The sequence below is a fragment of the Nymphaea colorata genome, chromosome 9, assembly GCF_008831285.2.
Source record: "Nymphaea colorata isolate Beijing-Zhang1983 chromosome 9, ASM883128v2, whole genome shotgun sequence".
Taxonomy (NCBI): domain Eukaryota; kingdom Viridiplantae; phylum Streptophyta; class Magnoliopsida; order Nymphaeales; family Nymphaeaceae; genus Nymphaea; species Nymphaea colorata.
The window spans coordinates 378,481-402,253 of record NC_045146.1 but is presented as its reverse complement, the minus strand read 5'-3'; the positions used below and the strand labels follow the sequence as shown (position 1 = coordinate 402,253).

Here is a 23,773-nt window from a genome sequence, read left to right as displayed (position 1 = left end):
GTAAAAAAACATATAAAAACAACTTTTTTTCAAGATATCAAAATACCATTTAAAGAGGTAAGAGGTCATGTTTAAAGGAACTGATTTTTTTTTTTTCTTTGTCTTTCACTCATTCGAATCTCGTAAAAAAGCATATTGGTTTATATATTTTCAAATTAACCTTCACCATTATGATTATATTAGGATTGAGACCTTGCCGATTCATATTAAATATAGTATATTAAAGTTTGACCGTCACCAATTTATATATATTTATACATAGAAAAATTGAATTGTGATTCTGACTTTTCATAGTTACTTAGTCATGACCATTTGATCAAACAAGATGAACTGTTAAAAAAAACAATAAGAAAAAGGTAATGAGTATTTTCGTCATATAATGTTAGTTCCTATTTTTTTTTCTCAAGCAACCATTTACTTGAAATGATTGGTCTTGATTAAATAGTTGAGTGATTTTAAATATTTAGAGCCATTATATATATAAGTGAGTAACATAGGGTTACATTTATTACAATTATATTGAGCAGGACTGCCACACTATCTAATTAAGTAGGCCATCATCTCCATTTGAAAATGGTTGTGCTGCTGCTGCAAATAATTCAGGGAATAAACTTGGATTGCACTGATACACCAATACAGTGAATAAAATTTCACCATTTGAAAAAATGGCAAAACTAGCTTCCTTATGACGAAACCTCCAAAAAATATAGAGTAATTAATTGACGAGAAGTTAACTCATGAATAGAACCATCTACTAAATCCCAAGACTGCTAGCTGTATCACACATGAAGCCCAACTATTTTGCTAGAGAAGTAGATGATATAATCTCTACACATTCTATTTATAGGTTTCGCACCTCTATATATATATATATATATATATATATTAGTGATTAAATTTTGCGTGTGAGAAGAGCTCAGTGGAATATATATATATATATATATATATATGTATTAGTGATTAAATTTTGCGTGTGAGAAGAGCTCAGTGGAATAAGAGAGCCACACAAGAAAAGTAAAAAGGATAAGAAGTGTAGAAAAGGAAAAGGGGCGGTTTTTACCTAAAGTTAAAAGCCGAAAGTTCGAGGGACCAACCAAGATCATGCACTTGTAGGGTGGACTGAGAGACAAACAAGAGCTCGGTAATCACTAGAACACGGAATGCAATCTGCACCCCGTCTCCTTCTGCTGCACTTCCTCATGCCAAATTGCCTTCACCCGTCCCTGTCAACCTCTGCCAATAATTCCTGCAGCAAGATCGGGTGGCGCCGCTGTCCTTTCACCCACCTCAGTTGCTTCTGACTGTGGATCTCGAATCTGCGTGGTCACAAGCAGTATCTCCCCCCTCTGAAGAAAGAGTAGAAAAGTGGAGGAGCGCGGGCGCGGGAGTGACGTTCAGAGAGATAGACGGCCGTATCTTTTGTTCCGTATGGATTATCTGTATCTCCATCTTGACTTTTCAGCTTCCTTTTCGCCTTTCTTTCTCTTTCTTTTTCTGTATTTTTCATTCCATTTCTTCCTTCCTGGCCAAGAAGGTGCGATAATATCGGCACCAACTTGTCACTGTGCTGCCAAAAAGGAGTGGTGGGTGATTCGGGCCATCTGTGAAATTAAGATAATGGTGGAAGAATACCTTTTTCGTTCTTCAGAGTATTGTTCTATTCCATTCGATACGTTCGCGAAAGATGCCGCATCTAATTTTCTGCTGTTTTTCTTGAATTTTCTAAGGTTGGTAGAGCATCTTGAATGGCGTGTATTTTAATGCGCTTCCGGGATCATTAAATATAATAATTACCATGTAGAATATTTATTCATTCTCTGATACCAGAGGCGCTGAACGTGCAGCAGCACTGAAATTTCGACACTGTGTTCCGCATAATCAAACACGGCCAAGCTTTTATTGTTTTTGGGGCGCCAGGCCTGTTCCTCGGAGGAGCAGAGTTTAAACGGACTCCATTAGAACCGGCTACGTGTTTTTCTACCTGTATTGTCGGGAATTCTGCCTAAATATTTTCCAATCTTGCATTCTCAATTTTCCTCTCACACGTTCTTTTCATATCTCTATCTCTACTCTAGAAAGGACAAAATGACTATCTTTTCAGACACGAGCCCTTTTCTATGTTTGCGACTTTCCCATAATTTATTTATTTTCATTCAGTATCTAGTTACTAGAATTAGCACAATTTGCAGCAGTTTCACTTTTCCCCGCATCTGGTAGGGGAATAATCCTTATATTTCTCCCTCGCCGTCTTCCTTCCACATTTCATTTTCTTTTCTCTTGAAATAGAATTACTCAACTCTGTTGATCTCTTATTTTCCTCATCTTTTTCGATGGCCAAGCTGGGATTAGGCGAATCTTAACCAAATTCTCCAAATTGTGCCTTAACAGAGAGTCGCAGCTCCCCAACAGGGTGAAGAAAGCCTCTCACTTTTTATTCTTCATGCAGAGATATTAAATCATATAATGTTTTTGGTTTCATGAAAATCATGGGGCACATTATTATTGTGGTTGCTTTAGCACGGGCCGTAAAAACCAAAAAGCAAAAAAAACGCCCTACGGGAGGATGGTTGTCAGAGTTCTTTATTATTTCTGCAAGAAAGATTAAAACAGAAGAGGATGGATGGATAAAAGTTATGCCACTGGACTTATGGCAGCCGTGGCAAATTGTGGCTCTCAAAATGCTGGAGATTCATATTTTCGTGACCTTGTCAATCGACTTTTGACGCTGAGGACAAGAAACCAAGCTGTTTATCTGATCAGTAAATCTTAGAAGATTGCGACAAAAAAGAAACGTATATTTTATCATAGCAGAGGGGAGGGTGGTGCTGCTATGGCCAGGAGGAAGCATGGGCGATTTCTTTTAACTTCTTCTATATGACGTTCTTGTTCATTTGATGTCTCGTATATCTTCATGTCGGAAACAGAGAGTCTGCTCAGTGATTTACGCCCGCCTTCCTTTCCTTCTACAGTTCTACTCTTTACTTTCTGTTAAGGGGAAGGGGAGTTGATGTAACGAAGAGAAGCTAAGACCGCGTTTCTGTTGGTAAATGGCGCGAGTAAAAGTTTAAAGCTTCCGTTGGTTCTGAGTACGTGAGAGGAATATAATATTTGCTTGTTTTGAATCCATGGACACCTGATAGCTTGTGACTTTGTTTGTCATCCGATATGTGGTGCGGGCGATGTGGGCCATTTTCTCTCATCGTCAAGGACGTTAGACGGTTGCTTCCGGATTTTCTTGCTTAGCAGATTCCATATGCTATATACCAATACAAAAGTTTGGACTCATTGTTCTTTTATCAAGATTAAACTGGTATAAATTGTGTATTTCAGCATGAAATTCCGGGAAGTTCGGCAATTTATGCGGAGTGAGCAATCTAAAAATAGATATTTCAGAACACCCCATCATTTGTTTTTGATTTTCTTTATTGCCTTCAGGCGTTGGCTGCTCATCCTGGAATTTATGTTACTGCAGGATAAGAAAGCATGACCTTTCTCCGGCAAAGCAGAAGGCCGCATCTGTACTTTTATATCGACATCTGAAGTGAATCGAAAGCGTTTATGCCGGGGAGTAAGTATCACAGTAATCCTGGCATCCCTGCCAGTAGATTGGAGAGGTTGTTGAGAGAAAGAGAGTTGAGGAGAAGTAGCAGAGGAAGCAATTCGGGAGATGAGAATCTTGATCACAGGGAGAATAGTGTGCTTGAGAACGAAGCCAGCATAAGCGGGAGCGACGTCTGCAACGAGAACTTGCTGGAGGCGGTTGCCTCTGCAGTCACGAATTCTCATGGGGAGATATGTAGGAAAGAAGATGGAAGGCCTGCGAAGCAGAGATTGTTGGTGGTGGCTAACCGGCTTCCTGTCTCCGCAATCAGGAAAGGCGAAGATTCATGGACGCTGGAGATCAGCGCTGGAGGTCTGGTCAGTGCGCTTCTCGGTAAGATAAGCATGACCGCGGTAGTTCAGATGCTTCCAGCCCGTCTTTTCTCTCTTTTCCTTTCCTTTCTTTTGGATTACAGGTTCTAGTTTCTGATTAAGATAGATAGACAATCATATGTCAATACGTATTGGAGAAGATAATAACCGTTGCTTCAAATTTTTGGTACCATAAAATTTGTTCTTAAACATTTAAATTTGTTTCTCATCATGGCTTCTTCATTTTTGTTTGAATGGGAGCCGCTCAATATTTCAATTTGTTTTGGCAACATTAATGGCGGTCAGGTAAAAGGGACTTCGTTAGTTGTTTTCTCCGTTTTTGCTTTCCCAAAATTTGGTTTCTGGCAAGTCTATTTTCTGGTCCACTAACAACTTGCGGAAATTAAAAAACGATTAGGTGTCAAGCAGTTTGAGACCAAGTGGATTGGATGGGCCGGTGTCAATGTACCAGATGAAAGTGGTCAGAAGGCGCTTACCAAAGCATTAGCTGAAAAGGTACCTTTTCTATGTTTACTTTCAGGTACTTGTGGTCTTAAAATTTGGTTTTGTCAAAGATGGTTTACTATTAGAAATGGTTTTTTGATTAAGGCATTTATAAATTTACATCTTACGGATATGCACAGAGATGCATACCTGTATTTCTTGACGAGGAAACAGTTCACCAGTATTACAATGGCTACTGCAACAATATTCTGTGGCCTCTTTTTCATTACCTGGGGCTTCCTCAAGAGGACCAGCTTGCTACAACCCGCAGTTTCCAGTCCCAGTTTGATGCATACAAGAAAGCCAATAAAATGTTTGCTGCTGTGGTCAATGAACATTACCAAGATGGTGATGTCGTGTGGTGCCATGATTATCATCTGATGTTTCTTCCTAAGTTCCTGAAGGAGTATAACAGCAACATGAAAGTTGGTTGGTTCCTTCATACCCCTTTTCCTTCATCTGAGATCCACAGGACGTTGCCTTCCCGGTCAGAACTACTAAGAGCTGTTCTTGCTGCTGATTTAGTGGGGTGAGTGATAACGCTGATGGTAGCAGTATCCCTTGATATATCTTTGGGTTTGGTGTTTGTCTGTATGAGATCCATCTAATAACTAGTAGAGGATGTGTTTGATCATCATTCACCGCTGTGCAGAACTCACTGCAGGAGCTCCTGGTGGGCCCTGCAGAGAGATGCAAACAAAGGACATGAAGATTGCCTCCCTTTTGCACTGGAGAATGAAGTGGTGGAATGTGCAGAACAGAAAACCATGCCCTGTGATGTGATGTTCTGTTCCACATTCAAACACCCTCTTATGTTTGAACTTTGAAGTGAAGTTTGATATCTCCAAAAGATAGCTCCTCTTTAGGTTTTGTATTCCATCTAGTCTAACACATTCCACCTTTCATTTGATATGAAGGAAAGAAAAATTCCCCATCTGAAGCATATATGGATTTTGAGTTTACAGTACGATACTGGAGGCCAGCAGTATTTCTTTGATGGTAGCATTTTACAAGTATACATGCTTCTTGCAATAATAACCTGTTTTTTCTTCTCACATTTTTACATCTTGGCAGCATCTTCACTGTCATAGATTGTAATATGAGATGCATGAGTGAAATCTACATCTATTGTTAACACCTGGGCATGTTTGAAAGCATTTGGTAATGCATCATAATGCAGCCTGTCATGTATATACGATCTGCTCCCCTGCTGTCTCCAGTTGTACCCCTATCGGTCTGACCAATTAATGGGATTTTGAGTTTTTAGACATTGAGCTCTCACAACTCTTTTCTCAGCTTTTGATGGGGATCAGTTACACGGCATGAGAAAGTGGAACAAACTTTTATGACACGTTTTGTCCAACCATTCAGACATGCCTAGAGAATTTGACTGTCAAGAATAAACTGATAAAAACTATTTTTCTTACTACATTTTTGTGACTTATTTTTCTTTCTTTGTTCTAATAAATTTCAGTTTCCACACATATGACTATGCAAGACATTTCGTCAGTGCATGCACCCGTATCCTTGGGCTTGAAGGCATGCCAGAAGGTGTAGAGGATCAGGGAAGACTAACCCGAGTTGCTGCGGTATTGCTGATCTCTGAGTTGGACAAGCACATTTTAGACATTGAATTGCATACAGCATTTTGAATTTTAGCATTATATTGCTCTTTTGTTATAATATCATCGAATACGAGTTTGTAGATATATTTATTTTCTATGCCTGTTCAAATTCTGGTAATTCCAGTTTCCTATTGGGATAGACTCAGAAAGATTCATTCGAGCACTAGAGCTCCCGCAGGTCCAAGAGCATATCAAAGAGCTGAAAGAAAGGTTTGCTGGAAGAAAGGTGAATTCTCATCTCCTAGAATCAGGATCATAGTGCACTAGCTATCTTGTATTTTCATAAACTATGCAGTGCTCCCAATATATATGGTTGACTGTTATATTTCCTCAGCACAGACTTTGACTGAAAATTTACTTCCTGTGTCCAGTTGCTTCGCTTATGAGAAATTTAAAAATAAACCAATATGCAAACTGTTGGACAAATCTTATTAGAGAAATTAAAATAGATTCTAAAACAAAAGAGCATGCTTCAGATTTTTCTTTTTTTTTTTTGGGTGAAACTGAAACATAATCAACTAGCTTCAGTTGATTGGTCTTGCCAGTTTCCAAATTTTGTGGTGGTGTCACTAGTGGCCGGGCTAAGATTTAGCTCAGGGGAGGCACAAATTTCTAGTCGTGAAGAAGGTTTGGGGGTGGGGGGGTGTTGCACAAAAGGCCATCCTATATATGTTTATGTTAAATATTTTGGCAAGTCAGGGTGCCCATCCAACCTGGTCCATATGTGGCTCTGGCCCCAGGTGTCACCTTTTCCTACAAGCTAGTGAATACTAGCTAGGCATTTCTCCTGAAATGGCTATAACAAGTTGAAATTGTATCCTCAGTTCATAGATTTTGACATACATCAGAATCTAAAAAAAAAAACCTAGTTATTCTCTCGGTTCATGGTATTCTCTTCAACTATTCAGGTATCCTTTGTTCTTTTTTCAACTGTAATCTCCTGCCTTCTTATTTTATGCTTGTGTCTCCTGCAAAACTTTGTAGTTTTTTCTTGTCATTGTGCATGGAGCACCTACTTAACTGTATAAGTGTGCAAATATGGAATTATTGCTCATTTTTTCTCAGTAACATATTTACTGATATTGAGCTAGGTCCTTTTCTTTTTCGCGTAATAAGTTTATGTTAGAAAAATGTCAAATTATTTGTGTATATATTCTATATTTATATATATGCTTTATCTATATTTTTATGTGTTTCACACATAAGACTATAGATACATATATATGTATATACTTCTATATAAGAATATATGTAATTCTCAGACTTATTTTTCTGCATTATTTTATTTTTATCTGTTATTTAATTGAGTTGGAGCTAAATGTTGGCTTTCTCCAACGGCTCTTAAGGCTCACTTAAGAGCCGTTGGAGCTAGACCAACAGCAAGTTCCTTTATCACTCCTCTCTTCTTTAATTTCCTATTCTTTTGGATATATATATATATATATGTGTGTGTGTGTGTGTATTCTCATTCCTTATTGTGAATGTGCTGTTTTTACAGCATCTTTGAATTTCAATAATATTGTTTTCATTCTCTATTATCTTTGTGTTTCGGCCTTAATGCCCATTATTGTGAGATTACCGTGGGTTAGTGTACATGACTGTTGTCAGTGATATTTTCAGTTTAGACATAACTGCATGCGTCTGTTGGACAGGTTATGTTAGGTGTTGATCGTCTTGACATGATCAAAGGAATTCCTCAGAAGATTTTGGCATTTGAAAAGTTTCTGGAAGAAAATGCCAGGTGGCGTGATAAAGTCGTTCTGCTGCAAATAGCTGTTCCTACCAGAACTGATGTCCCTGAGTGTATGAATTTTGTTTGAGCTTTGATTAATTTATGTATCTTATTTTGTCAATAAATTGAAGGGAGAAGTAGAAATACTTATTCAGTTTTGTTGATCATATCCATGATGCTGAACTATCAATTTTCATAAGCTTAATGAAAACAAAAGGGGCGGGCCGTCTCTAGAGTGGTCTCTTACTCTGTCGGATCTGATAGTATTGATAATCTCAACCTTCTTTTTTGTGCAAGTGTGAGCCATCATCAAGGCACAAGCCCATGTTCATGACGAGAGAATGCTTATTTTTCTGCAGAAGTATTAGACAGCTCATTCCAGTTTGGTTGTTTCTGTTCTTATGGTCATTTTTCTTTATGCTCCTTCTGTAAGACTAATTATGAGTTATTCATTGGGCGAAACTTCTAATAGAAGCCACTGTGGTACCTTCACTGCATCATTAAATGGTGTGTGAGATTTAATCTGATCTACTTGAATTGGACTAGCATGGGACTCCGTTCTATATTTCTTTGGATTTTTGCCTACCTTTCAAAGGAAATCAAGGCCCTTTTCCTGCTTTTGTTCTTCACTCTGCTTCAATCCACCTTTGGCATCTTTTCTTTCCTTTGCTTTTTCTAAGAATGGTGCCTTTTACTAGTTTTTACTTTAGATTCACTTTTGTCCTTACTTATGACTTTGAACAGTGCCTTTATAATGCTTTTAATTTCAGCTTTATGTTTGGCTTCCATTATTCATTCTACAATCCCTAGTTTAACATTAGGTCTTTTCAAAAAGTATTCATCATAATTAGTGAAAACCGTGCTCCTTCTTGACTAGTTCATGTCTATTTGTTGGTGGTCTTGGAGACCAAGTAATTCTTCGATTAAAAATGTCTAACCCACGAGTTAGATCATCCTGCATCATCACCTACACAATAATGTCATTTACATGAATACTTAGAGTCAAAATTTTTCTTTATCAAGATGTCTGATCCAGGAAGGATGACTGAAACTATATCTAGGAATGAAATCTAATGTCCTCTCCAACTGATTTACAGGCATTCTCTCTATCATACTCATGGCATGCAGATTTCTTATTAAGTCGCATCAGGCATGAGACACTTAATTATAGGTTTGAACGGATAATTTGGTAATTTAGATGTCAATCAATTGAAGGCATTTAAAGAACATGCAGTGAATGGTAGCTATAAGAGAAGTAATGGTCTGTGGTTTTTTGTCTTCTAACTGACAACATTGTGTTCCTTTGTAAAACTGGGTTATTGTGAATTGTGATTGGTATTTTTCTCTCAGACCACAATGTTACATTGATTTTTATTTGAACTTGGGAAATCCTTTAAAATGACTTAACTTGATAATAAAAGTGAAATGCACTTCATAATTATGGTGTAGCTGAAAGTTCAATATTGAAAAACTTTCTCAAGTGAAACTTTACAGGCCTTTGCCTTTGAGGTCATATAGGAGTCCATTTAAGACTATTAGTATAGTTATGGGGCATAAAGCACTTGAATCTTAACAGTTACAAAGATTTACTACTATTCATATGGATGTTCAAATCATAAAAAAATTGTATAAGTGCAATATGTTATGATCATTGGCCTTTGTTTCCAATTATATCAAAACACTTTGTTTGTTAATGTCGTTTTATTTTCCTTTGCATCTGATATCATGTTTGTGGCTATTCATCTCATTGTCTTCTTGGCATTCTTCTACCATTTTTTTTCTTAAACCATTTTGTAACCACATGTTAGCAGCAAAGACTATATGGATGTATCAGCATAGTAATTGTAATTCAATTCTGGATCTCTTCCCTTACAGATCAAAAGCTTACGAGTCAGGTTCATGAGATTGTTGGCCGCATCAATGGCCGATTTGGTACACTGACAGCAGTACCCATCCATCATCTGGTATGTCCTTTTTTCTCTTCTTTATAATGTATGCTTGAATTCTGGCAGGTATGCAGCAAATCTTGTTGGCTGCGAGCAAAGAAAGGAAAGGAAAATCATATGTAATTGTTTATCTCCAATTAATCATATCATAGGATATACAGAAGATTGAGAGCGTGAAGTTTTTAGAGATTGTAAATCTGTTAAAAATATTACAGTAGTCAATACTCATTAATATATATTTGAGCTCAATGGTTGATCATGACACTCCTTGCATCTTAGATAATCATGAGTGAGAAACTAGTCAAGGAACAACATGCAAAGACTTGTGATTAAATGTGTATCCCATATGGCTTCTCCCTCGTCTATATCTATGTTTCATGAATGTGAAAGAGGTATGGAGGCCTTCAGTAATGTCATGCTTGACATATCTCACTTCATGAAGGTCTACAGTGACGAATAATCTTGTGGCGACTGCTAGTCAAAGATGTGAACTTTGCACCAGTCAAAAGGAAGGCCCCTTAATAGAACTTCATTGTGGTTCCCATGTTCGTTTCAAGATACAATGGTTGTAGAAATCAGTGGCAGCTTTCTTTTATCACTAAAAATAACATCAAAATAGGAAAGAAGTTTTTATCGTTTTTCTATAGGCATGTGGAAGAGACCAAGGTTTGTCATCTTAAATTTTATTTAACTTTGCTTCTTTATATTCTCAAATGTGTTTCTACAATGGTCCTTTGTGAAAAAGTAAATTTAAAATCATCTCTCACATTGCAGCAGCATGTATGAGGAGCTTGCATCAGTATTTTCAAATTATTGCATGGGCAGTTGAGCAACAAAAAGGCAGACTAGAAACAACCTTAAATTGTGAGGATTCATGTGCTAGTTTCAACTCCCTATTAAGGAGTGCAGTTCAACATCTTAACTTTTCTAATTGAAAATGGCTATAGACTTTGTAAGAATCATTCAGATACTACATGAGTGCATAATTATTCTAGTAATAGCTAAACTTGTACCATAATCTCTAGCATCTTTTTGTGAATATTACGTTAATATTTATCTCTTCACAACTTGTTTTTTTTTTTAACCTAAAATGTTCACCTGTGTCTAATTGATTTCTTGCAGATGGTATAGTTAAAAGTTTACTGGTTTTAGACTCTTTGTTACTTTTTCAGTTAGCAGCTATGATCTTCCTGTTGTGTATGACCCTTGACTTCTTGAAATGGCATGATTTTGAAGAAACCATGTGCAGAACATAAACATGATCTCTGTTTAAAATAAAAGATCTACGAGGTGCATGTATCTCTTATTCATTTTGAACCATTTATGTTTCTGAATATGTAAATTACAATTACTTATAGCTACCTAGAGGTTGTAATAAGTTGATACATATTATTTTTTGCTCAATTAACATTTACTAAGTGTTATTACTTTTCTGTTGTTGCTTTACCTAAATAAGTTTCCATTTCTATATGTAGGACCGCTCGCTTGATTTTTATGCTTTATGTGCACTATATGCAATCACTGGTACTCAGCTTATCTTCGTTTTCCTTTTCATAGTTTTTCTTTTAATGTTCTTTCACTGTTCAAATTATGCATCTCATGGAAATGATGGGAGGGCTGCCAGGTGTATATGCTAGTGTAGAAACTGATTTTTTTATCATCTTTGTTTTTTCAACATTTTGTAGTGTACCTGTAGATATAGGTTTTGGACATATTGGCACTTGAACACATAGAAATATTCTCAATATTTAATCAATCACCTGTGCTATTTTTTGTGCCTCTTCATTCTTCAAATGCTTAATGCCACTTTCATTCCTCTTACTGATACAATGATACATTACCTGGCAGATGTGGCGTTAGTTACCTCCCTGCGTGATGGGATGAATCTTGTCAGCTATGAATTTGTTGCATGCCAAGATTCAAAAAAAGGAGTTCTCATTCTTAGTGAAGTAAGCTTTTTAATGCTTGCTTCGAGGTTGATCTGAAGTTTTGATTTATTTGACTCGGTAAATAGATGCATGTCTTTTTTATGTGTGAATTGACTTGTTATGTGCATTTAGTTGGATGCAATTTGTACATCTGAACTTGGTTGCCTTTGCTTCCTAATTTTTTTCATTTGTACCATGTATAATCTATCGAAGCTAGTTCGTGTTTCCCTAGGGATGTTCACGAGCCGAGTTCAAGCCCAGCTGGGTCAAAGCTAGCTTGGCTCAAGTCAAGCTCGAGTTGACCAGCTCGAGCTCGGCTCCAGTTGAAGAAAGTTCGAACTCGGCTCGATTAAGCTTGAGTCGACTTGGCTTGAGCTTACTGAGCCATTTATTAAAAAAATATGTTTCATGAGACGAGACAAGGGGACTTGAACTTCGAATCCACCTCTTGCTAGCCACAAGGAAGCCCGTTGAAAAAGCTTTTTTTTTTTCTGTGATAATAATGTAAAACGTCTTTTACATATACTCTAGTCTTACCACAAGCTTAAACGAGTTTAGGCAACCCAAGCCTGCCTAGTTCAAGCTCAACTTGTTTATTTAAGCTAGTTCAGTTCTTAACTTGAAGTCTTGAACTCGACTCATTTATTAAATTAGCCAAACTCGAATTGAGCTTAGCCAAGTGGGTTTGAGTCGAACCCAAGTTGTCTCAACTCGTTGAACAGGCCTAGTCTCATTCATGGTGTGCAACATTTACGTGTTTCCATTATCTTACTGTTCTTACCTGCTCAAAGATCACCTTGGTCTCTAGTTTGCAGGAGCTGCACAATCTCTTGGTGCTGGTGCTTTACTTGTTAACCCATGGAATATAACTGAAGTTGCTTCTTCGATTGGATGTGCTTTAGATATGGCAGAGGATGAGAGAGAAAAAAGGCACAGGCATAACTTTGAACATGTAACCACACACACTGCCCAGGTCTGGGCTGAAACTTTTGTGAGGTACAGCTTTATGATATGTGGACTGCCTTATTATTTGTCTTTCCTCTGTCATGCTAAGTGTATAGAATTTTTTTGTCTGTTATGTCGTGAATACATAATGGCCTCATTTGCAATGAACAGGCCCAAGATTGATCCCAACCTGCCCCATAGTCAGTTATGTTTCACACCCAAAAATACTACAAACCAGGAGAACTGATAGTATGTCATGCAAGTATAATTCCTGAAGGTTTCTCAAAATCTTTAATGTATGAGTACTCTCAAGTCATTTGACACATATGGGTTGTAACAATCCACCCCTTTTAAGGAACACACATCCTCACATGTTGGACCCAAGTTCCAAGCATAAGATTTTTTTCTTTGTCAAAGCTGATCTGCGTGTTTGGTATGGGAGGTTCCAACCTGCCTCTGAACGGCTTCCATTCGCACCCAAAAAGGTTGCAAACCAGATAAACATAATATGATGTAGAAGTATGTGATCTTTGAAGATTTCTCAAGTCATTGAGGCTTTCTCAAGCGATAATCCCTTTCGAACACATAGGGTGTTAAGTAATTGGTCTATAACATTGTGGCAGATCTTGAGGATGCTATATTTATTTCCTCTGGATCATTCCATAATCTAATGGAAGTTGTCATCTCATTTTTTACACCTTTTTAAAATTTTATGTGGTGTAATATAATTTTATTAAAAAGCCCAACAATGTAAATTATGGATAACACAGATCAATATAATGCAGAAACTAGAATACTGAATGATTCAGGAATAGAGAAGGTATTAGACATTGCATCAATTTACAGAACAATGTTGTGTATCATGGATTTTCTTGATGAAGCTTTTCCCGATTTAACTTCTTCATTATTGGTACCATAACTTTGTTGAGTTCTTTGTGTTTGATTTTTTTCTTCTTTTAGTTTTTCTGCCTTCTTTTTGACTTTTCACGTTGTTATAAATTTAAAACTATCCAGGATGAGTGTCATGTTGTTTGTTGATCTGTTTTTGGTTCTTGTTTGTAGTGTCAAAAGTTTAATTTTCTCTTTCTTCTTTGAATGTGACATTTATTTCTCTATGATTAGCATTACCTGATATCATTTTCAGTGAACTTAATGATACCATAGTTGAAGCTCAGCTGAGAACAAGGCAAGTGCCACCTTCTCTTCCAGTTAAAACTGCTGTAGACCGCTATTTGCAGGCGAGAAATCGGTTATTAATACTGGTAACTAGCTTTACCTTTACTGTGGGTGCTTTTCTTTTTCTTTTTTTATGCACATTTGTGGTATGGAATCAAAGTAAAATTCCTTGGTACTCCAGGGATTCAATGCAACATTGACAGCACCAGTGGATGCTCCAGGAAGAAGGGGTGCTGATCAAATTAAGGAGATGGAAACTTCTTTGCACCCAGATTTGAAAGAACCTCTTACAATTCTCTGCGCTGATCCAAAAACAACAATTGTTGTACTCAGTGGAAGTGATAGGAATATGTTAGATGAGGTGTTCTGACAAATTCTTCGCCCGTCTACATTAATCTGAGTAGTTGCTTGTTTAACTACTGATAGTTGCCTATACAGAATTTTGGGGACTATAACCTGTGGCTGGCTGCTGAAAATGGTATGTTTTTGCGCCTTACAAAAGGAGAATGGATGACTACGATGCCTGAGCACCTAAACATGGACTGGGTTGAGAGTGTACAGGTGCATTAAAGATCATTTCCAGAATTCTCCAATTTATGGAATCTCTTTCTTAAGGTTCTTGCTTTCTGATACCATCATTTTGATTTTGTTCGATGTGCAGGATGTTTTTGATTATTTCACAGAAAGAACGCCTCGCTCTTATGTTGAGGTTCGAGAAACTTCTCTAGTATGGAACTTCAAGTTTGCCGGTAGGCTTAAAAATATCTCTTCTGTTGGCATTTTCCATGTACGTTATTGGGGATGGCGTCTTAACTTTCTTTGGGTATAGATGTTGAATTTGGGAGGCTTCAAGCAAGGGATATGCTGCAGCATTTATGGACTGGGCCTATCTCAAATGCTGCAGTGGATGTCGTACAAGGTAGCCGGTCTGTTGAGGTCAGGCCTGTCGGAGTTACAAAGGTATGTAGTATTCTTCAGCTGTGTAACGTGGTTCATATTGGTTTCTTATTGATCAACTTTTTTATGGATCCCACAATTTGGATCAAAATGATAAGGTTAATTCTATTGTGGATACATGGGTGGTTGCCTCAGTTTGTTCTTTATTTCCTCAGTGGTCATACATTTGCTTGTCTTTCAGAATCAGGAAATTGAAACTAATGTTCCTTCAATTATGTTTTTGATATTAGTCCTTAAGATTTCCAAGATAAGAAGTGAAAAATTGAGCAGGCATATTTTGTAATCTATGTATAATTCACGTCTGATACCAGTTCTTTCCTTGACATACTGTCTTGATTCTAGAACAGCTCAGGAAAATGTTGGAACCTTTAAGAGATGTTCCATGCAGATATTCCCTTCTATCACTTTGAGGTTGAGTGCTTCAGTTTCTACATCCTTATGTCCTTTTCAATTGAATACACAACATGATTATAATGTTCACTTCTGGAATTAGCTTCACCGAGGACTCAATATTGCTATCACAAGAGTTGCAAAACCTTACGGATAGAAGATATACTATGCAATTGGATCAGATAAGCAAAATGGAAAGAGAGGGACTCAAACCCTCAATAGTCTTTATTTGTAACTATACCAGTTTCTTGACTCGTAGCTGTCTTTTGTTGCATAATCCTATTTATAGCTGCATAATTGTTGTTGCCATTGTTTTTGGGTAGTTGAAATATGCAGGTGACTGGCATTGCCTAACATGTCATTGCAATCAATTTATCATTCTTCTGAAGAATTTTCTATCCATTCAGGGTGCTGCAATTGACAGAATCTTGGGAGAAATAGTTCATAGCAAGTGTTTGGCAACACCAATAGATTATGTTCTTTGCCTTGGCCACTTTCTGGGAAAGGTATTTGGATTGAACTTTGTTTAATTTATTTTCGTGAAGTTATCCCTTTTTTTTCCCTTTTGTTAAGTAAACTGGTTCAGCTTGTATTCATCTTTGTTTAATACAAAATTATTTTCTTTCTTGTTTTTTACATAAGAACAAGTTCTTTAACACTGCTAAGACAGACCAATACTTACAGCCCCGTACTGTATTATTTTGTGAAACAATTCAACTCTCATTGGACACTAGCAAAGTTGAGGGGCACAGTGTCTTAACAGTTGTGCACTTCATAATCTCTTTCAGTCTTCTCTAATCAGCAAGCAATGGCCATTTTTCAGGATGAAGACATCTATTCCTTTTTTGATCCGGAGTTGCCAAGGGATGCACTGGGAACAACAAGAGGGAAGGTGTTGGAATCTGTTAAATCATTTCCAGATAGACGGATGATGCATAGATGTTCTTCTTTAAAAAACAGTGGAAAGTCGAACCATGGCCGGCCACGCAGGTCAACCTCATTCTCGGAGAGGAGAACATCGAGCCAGAATGGTGGAAACTACAGGCACCATCAGGAGAATGCCGCTTGGCATGAAGGCTCATCGGTGCTTGATCTCAAGGGTGAAAATTACTTCTCCTGTGCAGTTAGTAGGAAATGCTCTACGGCACGTTACCTTCTCCCTTCGGAGGAAGTAGTGTCTTTTTTGAAAGAACTGGCAGAGGCAAGCCGTATTGCTGACGGCTGATTACGGTAGCCAAGTGTGCTCTCCTGGAGTTCTTTATCCTTTCTCCTTTATGGCAGCTTCCCAGATTATCCAATATCAGTTAAGTTTATATGTGGTGGTGACTGCTGAGTTCTGGTATCTAGATAGTTCTAGTTGTATGTTTTTCTGACCTTATTGATTCATCTGATTCTTCTAGTCACAGTGCAACGGTTTTCTTTCCATATCTTCAGTCTTATGCCTCTTAAAATGAGCTTTGATTGGGAGTTGCGAAGGGGAAGGGGGGAGGGGGAATTGGTTTCGCTACCTCCTATGGTTCTGCAACAAGGGCATTTATGATTTTTTTTTTCAAAGAATGATTGGTGAGACTGTTTTCATGTGCATGTGAGGTGCCTCAGTGTGTGTCTGCATCTGTACAAGATTGTGTATGATATTCTTTTTACTGTAGATACGATGCTTTTGTCATAATTCCAAGATTTTGAGTGACAACAGTTTGAAAGTCAGGCAGATATTTGTTTGTAGATTTGATTTAGGATAACTGTGTTTTAGCAAACCTTGGACAATCACTTCGGGATCAGACTTTATTAACGTCTTTCACATTTAAGAGTTTATGAATGACCTTATTAATTTCCAAAATTTAGGGGAAGTGGATTCTGTAATGTCATCAATCTTTCCCATTTCTGAAACCCAATACGTTTGTTGTTTGAGATGGACCAGAGGGACCGGTTAGTCGCTCTCCATTTTCCAAGCTTCCGTGCATGTTATCTGACTTCAACTTGCCTATAAAAACTTTGCAGTAGTATAGAACTATGTTCAATAAGATTTTCAGAAGAAAAAAGGTTTTACTTCTTTCTTAAAAGATTATTGTGTGGACAAGGTGTGAAATTAACCATGGTGTACTACTGATTCTGACCTTAGAAGCCTACACCAAGACATATTACTTTACCAGAAAGGCCTAGGAAATACCACAAGAAGGTTGGGTGTCTTTGGCATTTGCTGGAGCCGTGGCACAAACAGATCATATCGGAGAAACGAAGTTTTAATAGAGGACTAAAGTTTCCTGGGAACGCCCTGCTTGAGGACACTCTTGACTTCATGAAGAAGGACATGCAGAAGAATATGGAGGATTTAGTTAGGGTCAAACTGATCTCTAACAGACCCAGATGGAGGAATTTGGTTGTGGCCAAGACTGGAGGGAAGAAGGGAGATTTTGAACTGTTTCCCCCACCTTAAGAAGTTTGCTCATCTTCTTTGTTACCATCTTCTCTGGTATTCACATTTTTCTTTGTGCAGAAGTTGCATAAGGTCTGCTAATTAATTCTTTAGTTGTGGTTTGTATTTGTTTCCTTCATTGATTGGATTCTTTAACAAACGTGGGTGGCATAACCTCCAGTCGGTGGTTTTCCAGAATTGTACAATTGCCTTCATTTCCATAGAAACTTTGAAAAGTAGAGCTACATGTCAACCTTGAGACAATGCACCATGGTGATAGCACTGAAGTTAGTGACTTTTTTTTATTCATAGGTATACTTGGGATATATAGGTAAACAAATATTCTATATTCAACACCCTTATATTTTAAAAATTGCCTACATTTGGTTCAAAATTCAGTTTTGGATTGTGAATGTAAAAATTGGATAGACAGCAGACTTATATTGTGAAACTGGATTTCCGATTCAGATTAAAATATAACATTTCCCCTTCTCCCAGAGTCCATGATTGTTTTGGGACCTAGACAATAAGCAGGATATCTGTCAAGTGTAACGCCTCATACCGAGAGTAGCATGTCTTTTATACATGGTCCTTTTATTTGGAGACTCTAACCCGAAGGACATAACATAGCTGGTCGGATTGGCAGGCTAATGAAAATTAGATCGTCAGTATCGATTCTTGTGAGCACTACTTCTCTTGATTGTAAGCAGTAGGTACATAGGTACATGATACTCTAATTCACAAGTGCAGCTCTCCCTTCCCTTGAAACAGTCCTAGACCCAAGAGTAGGGGAAAAAGGGTCGGCTTCTTTAAGGTATCTCCCAAATCTGCATAGTCAATATAAAACACATGCTTTTTCAAATGTATAAATCATATGATCATATAAGATATCAGTAGCCCATAAGTGTGAGGGGGAGAGAGAAGAAGAAGAAGAAGAATAAATTTGTTATTTAGGACAGTTTGAACTGTTTAAGTCATCATAGAATATGATACTATATATTTGGTAATTAACTTTGTTATTCATGTCCCATTGGTTTTTTATGTACGTTATCACAGATATTCCGACAGTATCGAAAAAATGGGAAAGACAAAAAAAATGGAACATGTTTTTTCCTCATTTTTTTGTTTTCCCCTTTTGTTACATTAATATCATCACGGGATCAAATTTAAACTTAAACGAAATCATTTTCCATCATTTTTATCATCATCAACACGTGGTTTTGTCATTTTATTTAGTTTTTCTAGTTCTTCATTTATTGTGTTTTTATCTAATTTTTTTAGATGTTTTTCTTTTTCCCAAGATTTTTGTGAAAAAACAACTTAATTTGTCAATAAATACAAAAGAAAACCTTACCATCAATACCCAAGAACTATATTTGTGACATGGTCTTGTAACATGATTCATACCCTTATACTCATTTTAATGAAGATAATTACCTACAAAAAAAATCTGATACTATAAAAACATAATTATTAATAAAATGCTCAATTATAAAATTTAATCGACTACGTAATAGAATCAAGTAATAAAACTCTACCATTTACAAAAATCAAATGAATGCACGCAATGCATGTTAGAAAAACCTAGTCTTTGTCTAGATTTTTTTTTTTAGTTTTCATTGACGAAATATTTAGGCAAAATGCCAAGAAAAGAAGCACTATGCTGACCTCTTAATGTCTAAGATTTAAGATAAGATTAAAAATAATAGGACCCAAAATAATTTGGTTTTAGAAGATGACATTCAATCCCAAACCATATTCATTGACATGGTCCTCACCCCAATTGGGAACCCATGGATAATATGCCCATATGATTGATTGAGAGTGGGGTGCCAAAATGGATCCGATTCAAAATACAGATATGACTTAGATTCAAAATACATATATGACTTAGAGGTTAGATTCGAATTGAATCCGGTATATTAGAAACTAACAAAATCCTCAAACTAAATTCAAATCATTTCCAAATGTACTCCTATATATACAACTAGGACTGCCCGCTGATTGGGTCAGCATGCTCATGAGAGGTCGTTTGGCAATAAAACAGTAATAAAATGTAATAACATAGTGTTTTATGAATATGCTCAACAGTTTGTTACCTATACGCTCTGTAAATATCTTATAAATATGTCTCAAAAATTAGAGTAAATTTATGGAACATTAGTTTTAGTGTTTAAAAAGTCGGCCTGAGTCTTTAGCAGTCATTTGACAGCAGGGACATCCGACAAATCTGTCCAAAAAATGGGTTAAATTCACAAAACGTTAGTTTTAGTATTATATAAATCTACTTAAATATTTGGGCAGATAAGCAAGACAATAAGAGAGTGTCCTTGCTATCAAACAACCCCTTAGAATGGATTTATGTAACATGTCTCTGTTTTCAAATCAAATTGACTCCTAAAAGGTTTAATCAAGTTTGCCCCTTCCAAATTCTTTGAATGGACTGAATGAGACCAAACTCGTGATATATATATATATGGTCTTACACACACAACATTATATTATAGCGATATGAATTTACAATTTAATTTTTTTTTGGGCATTCTTTTCTTTACAGCAAAAATCAAGCAATTGGCAGATTATGTATAATTATAGCTGTTAAAGAGACACAAACTTTTATGTGCAGATTATATTTTTATAAGAAGAATAAAATTTCGAAATTTGATTTCAAATTTCTATAAGTTAATTTTCTGATCTATTTATGCATTGAAAAAATGTGATTTTTTATCCATATAAATCACATCTATACCATTGATTTTTTGAAACAATATACAAGATTTTTTTTTTTTTTTAAATTCTAAGTCCATGTGTATGCTTTGATCTATAAAGACGACTTTGGGTTGTCGATAAAATCGAATTAGACGCTATTCTGTTATGTCAATATTTAAGACTATATATATATATATATATTGAAAACATTGCCTGAATGGGAATTGTACATCTAATTTGATAAATCATATTGTTGTTTTGATATAAAAAAAATAAAATTTGAAGTCCTAAGCAGTGAATAGGTCATCAAGGCTGAAACTCAATATGTAAAGAAAATGGAAGCACAAGCTTTACTTGAAGAACAAGTTGTTGGCAAACCAACTGGTTTAGAATCGAATGTAAACTATATTCTTTCCCAAAATGATTTAGGAAAACGGCATGCACTCTCCCACATCGAATTTTCTTGATCATATTTTTTTAATAAAAAATTAAAATAATATTTAGTATTTACTTTATAAAAAAGAAAGGCTGATCATGTGACGCAGTTTATAGAGTAACAAGCAGCCCTAGGATTCAACAGTATTGATTAAAAGTATTAATATTTCAACTAAAAATATTTATGATTAAGCTTTTCTAAACCCAATAAATGACTTCTCAAATGAATTATCTAATTTTTTTTTTTGTTTTCTTTTTTGTGTTCATGGATGGAAATTTATGTTTCCACATTTACCCTTCTTTGCAGATTTTTTTCTCCCGAGAGAAGAGAGTGCGTCATTGGGGGTGTTTTAGTCAAAACGTAAAGAAATAAAGCAACTCAAGTTGACTGAAAAACGTGGCAAGAAAGAAAGCCAACTCTTACGTTTCCGCTAACATTCTCGGCTTGGGAGGAGGCGAGCCGACGTCATCTGAGCCGAGCCGCTGCACCCAATGCGAACTCTTTAGTGAACCGTTTTGTCAGAGCGGTTCAGGTCGGCTCGGTTCGGTTGGAAAGAGGGCTTCGGATCAGGTCCGTCCAACAACTTTTTGACAGAATTTGACGACATATATTCATTATAAATATTTTTTATAAAAAATCAAATTTATATATTTTATTTTTTTTAATTAAATGCGGTCTAGTCCTCAAGCATGGGCTCCAAGTGGGATTGAGACTAACTTGGACTGGGGTTGGGCTGGCTCGATGCCCAATGGCTTGATCTCAATCTTAATTTTGTCTCCTACATCAGTAAACTAAACATATTGATGACTAGGAAGCTAATTATCTTTTTAAATGTAAATATTTACAAATGATTAGATTTTAGCATTTAAGTCAAAATCCAATCTACATTGAATTGGAAAAACATCTGAATCTATTGATCTTATTTGTTATTGAATGAGTTTTTCTTTTATTTTTTATTGAAGTAAAAGCTTAAAATCTTTATTATTAAAACAACTCTTGGTCCGGACCATGTCCGGACCACCAAAGAGATATCAAAATTCCATTACTAATATGTGCCAGGTGTAAGACTATCGAGAATAAGATAACTTGGAAAAGTGACTTTAAAATGAAAAAAATTTAAGTCTTGTTAAATAATTGACAAAAATAAAGAAAATAAAGCATAGGAAACCTTGATGAATCAATTGGCATGTCAATATTCCATACTATATCTACTTTTTCCATACTATATCTACTTTTTATATTTTGGATATCAACTTTGATATTAATACTCTTTTTATTTTTGAACAATAAATATAGCATCAATTTTTTCCGATTCTACTGAATCTTGATCGGCTCATTCACCGAGTCGGCAGCTCGGCCGATTCCATTCCGTTTCCCGAGCCGACAAGCCACAAGCTTCTGTCTGACCCGGACAACGCCTGGCGGCGCTGGTGTGCTCGAGACGGCACTCTCCCTCCTACACCCCGAGCATTTCTCTATAAATACGCATCACTCCCACCCACTTCTCCCTCCTCTCGAAGGTTCTCCGGCGACCTCAGATATTCTCCGGCGTGACCAACCCAACGCAATGGAGGAGTTCCCCGACGAAGGCGTCATTCGTTTCGGCCGGCCTGAACCGACTACTAGCCACCACTCGACCGTAAACTCGCCGAAAGGGACGTCACTGAATGCATTGTCCCCGGGCCCGTTGCGTTCCTGCAGCATCCCGGTCAGGAAGGTGGAGGGTCGCGAGGACGGGGAGGGACAGCGACTGAATGGATTGTCTCCGTTCCCGTGGCGCTCCGGCAGCACCCCGCCCGGGGAGGTGGAGGGTGGCGAGGACGGGGAGGTAGAGGGCGACGCCGACGACGAAATGATCCCTCCCCATGTAATTGTGGAGCGGCGGTTCGCCGCCGGAAGTGACCGAATAGCGGCATTCTCGATGTGTACGGGCAACGGGAGGACTCTAAAGGGGAGCGATCTGAGGAATGTGAGGGATTCGGTGCTGAAGCAGACGGGATTCTTGGAGGGAAAAGATTGATCATTCGAGTCTTTAACCTTCTCTCGTTTATCTTGGATGGCTTTTAGTTTATCAAATCTCTGAAAAGAAAAATTTGAATAAAAAAGTTCCAGCAAGTTAACGGACGATGTGCAGCAAGATTGAGTTTGCAACTCTAGTTCCCGGCAGCCGGTGACAGTTACTGTCCGCCGGAATTATATTTGACTGAAATGTAGCACCTGGAGAATAATACACTGTAAAGAAGACTCGGGTTCTTCCTCCTGTGTCGAATGAGAGTATATCCAGTCTGCTTAACTGCCATGATTTAGTAAAGAAATAAATAACTAAACAAAGAACAAAGAAAAGAAAAGAAAAATAAATAATTTAAAATCGTTGATCTTATTGAAGTTGAAGAAAATCAAGAGCATCAATACTCAGGTTGAGTGTCTGGATCGTCAGGTTTTCATCATCCAAAGATCAGAAATATCGAGTCCCAAGGATTCGACACCCTAGAGTTCTCAATTACGGGTGTAGAATCTATTGGGGTCCGAACAACTTGGACTCAATGTGGATTTCTGAAACTGAACCGTTTTAACTTTGTATCTGGAATTAACTTACATTTGATACTTATCATCCGTTCGAAGTTCAAATTCATGTATGAATCAGATTAATTTGGGTGCTTATTTGGGTAAGCAGGAGGGATATTTCATCCAACCACCTAAAAGAGCCGAAACTTTCACCCAACGCGATATTTCAAATGAGTTTATGAGTTTGTCGAGCCTTAATCGAGTCGAGCTCAAGCTCAACACATAACGATGAATATCAATTATATTCAAACGAGTTTGTTGAGCCTTAATCGAGTTGAGCTCGAGTTCAACACGTAATTGCCGAGTCGAGCTTGAGCTGCTACAGTCGAGCTATTCTCGAGCACGATGTTTCATTAGTCGAACCGAGTTTGAGCTGACTGAACTCGGGCTTGACTCGCCTTGTGTTCACCCCTCGAGCTAGGTGGTTAGATTTTTGGAGCTTACCTGCATTTTGGCTGGGTCTTGGATCCATATTGGACCAAATTTATCCAGTTGTCTATGACTACTCTAAGCCAACGGGCCATGATCCATGTCA

General features: G+C 37.2%; 1 protein-coding gene across 4 annotated transcripts; it reads left to right on the top strand.

The window, feature by feature from the left end:
• The first annotated feature begins 1,149 nt into the window (after positions 1 to 1,149).
• Positions 1,150 to 16,823, top strand: LOC116260218 (alpha,alpha-trehalose-phosphate synthase [UDP-forming] 1-like). 4 transcript variants are annotated; one of them, XM_031638380.2, is made up of 18 exons: positions 1,150 to 1,426; positions 3,473 to 3,934; positions 4,331 to 4,428; positions 4,557 to 4,945; positions 5,891 to 6,005; positions 6,166 to 6,267; positions 7,694 to 7,844; positions 9,649 to 9,737; positions 11,195 to 11,243; positions 11,568 to 11,668; positions 12,456 to 12,643; positions 13,737 to 13,854; positions 13,950 to 14,129; positions 14,207 to 14,329; positions 14,430 to 14,517; positions 14,598 to 14,728; positions 15,523 to 15,621; positions 15,939 to 16,823. In XM_031638380.2, exons 2-18 carry the CDS (start codon positions 3,559 to 3,561, stop codon positions 16,338 to 16,340), a joined length of 2,799 nt encoding a protein of 932 aa, XP_031494240.1. In that variant the 5' UTR covers positions 1,150 to 1,426; positions 3,473 to 3,558; the 3' UTR covers positions 16,341 to 16,823. The 4 variants fall into 4 exon arrangements, with proteins under 4 accessions (XP_031494240.1, XP_031494239.1, XP_031494238.1 ...); XM_031638379.2 differs by lacking the exon at positions 1,150 to 1,426 and adding an exon at positions 2,194 to 3,086; XM_031638378.2 differs by lacking the exon at positions 1,150 to 1,426 and adding an exon at positions 2,194 to 3,310.
• The last annotated feature ends 6,950 nt before the right edge of the window (positions 16,824 to 23,773 follow it).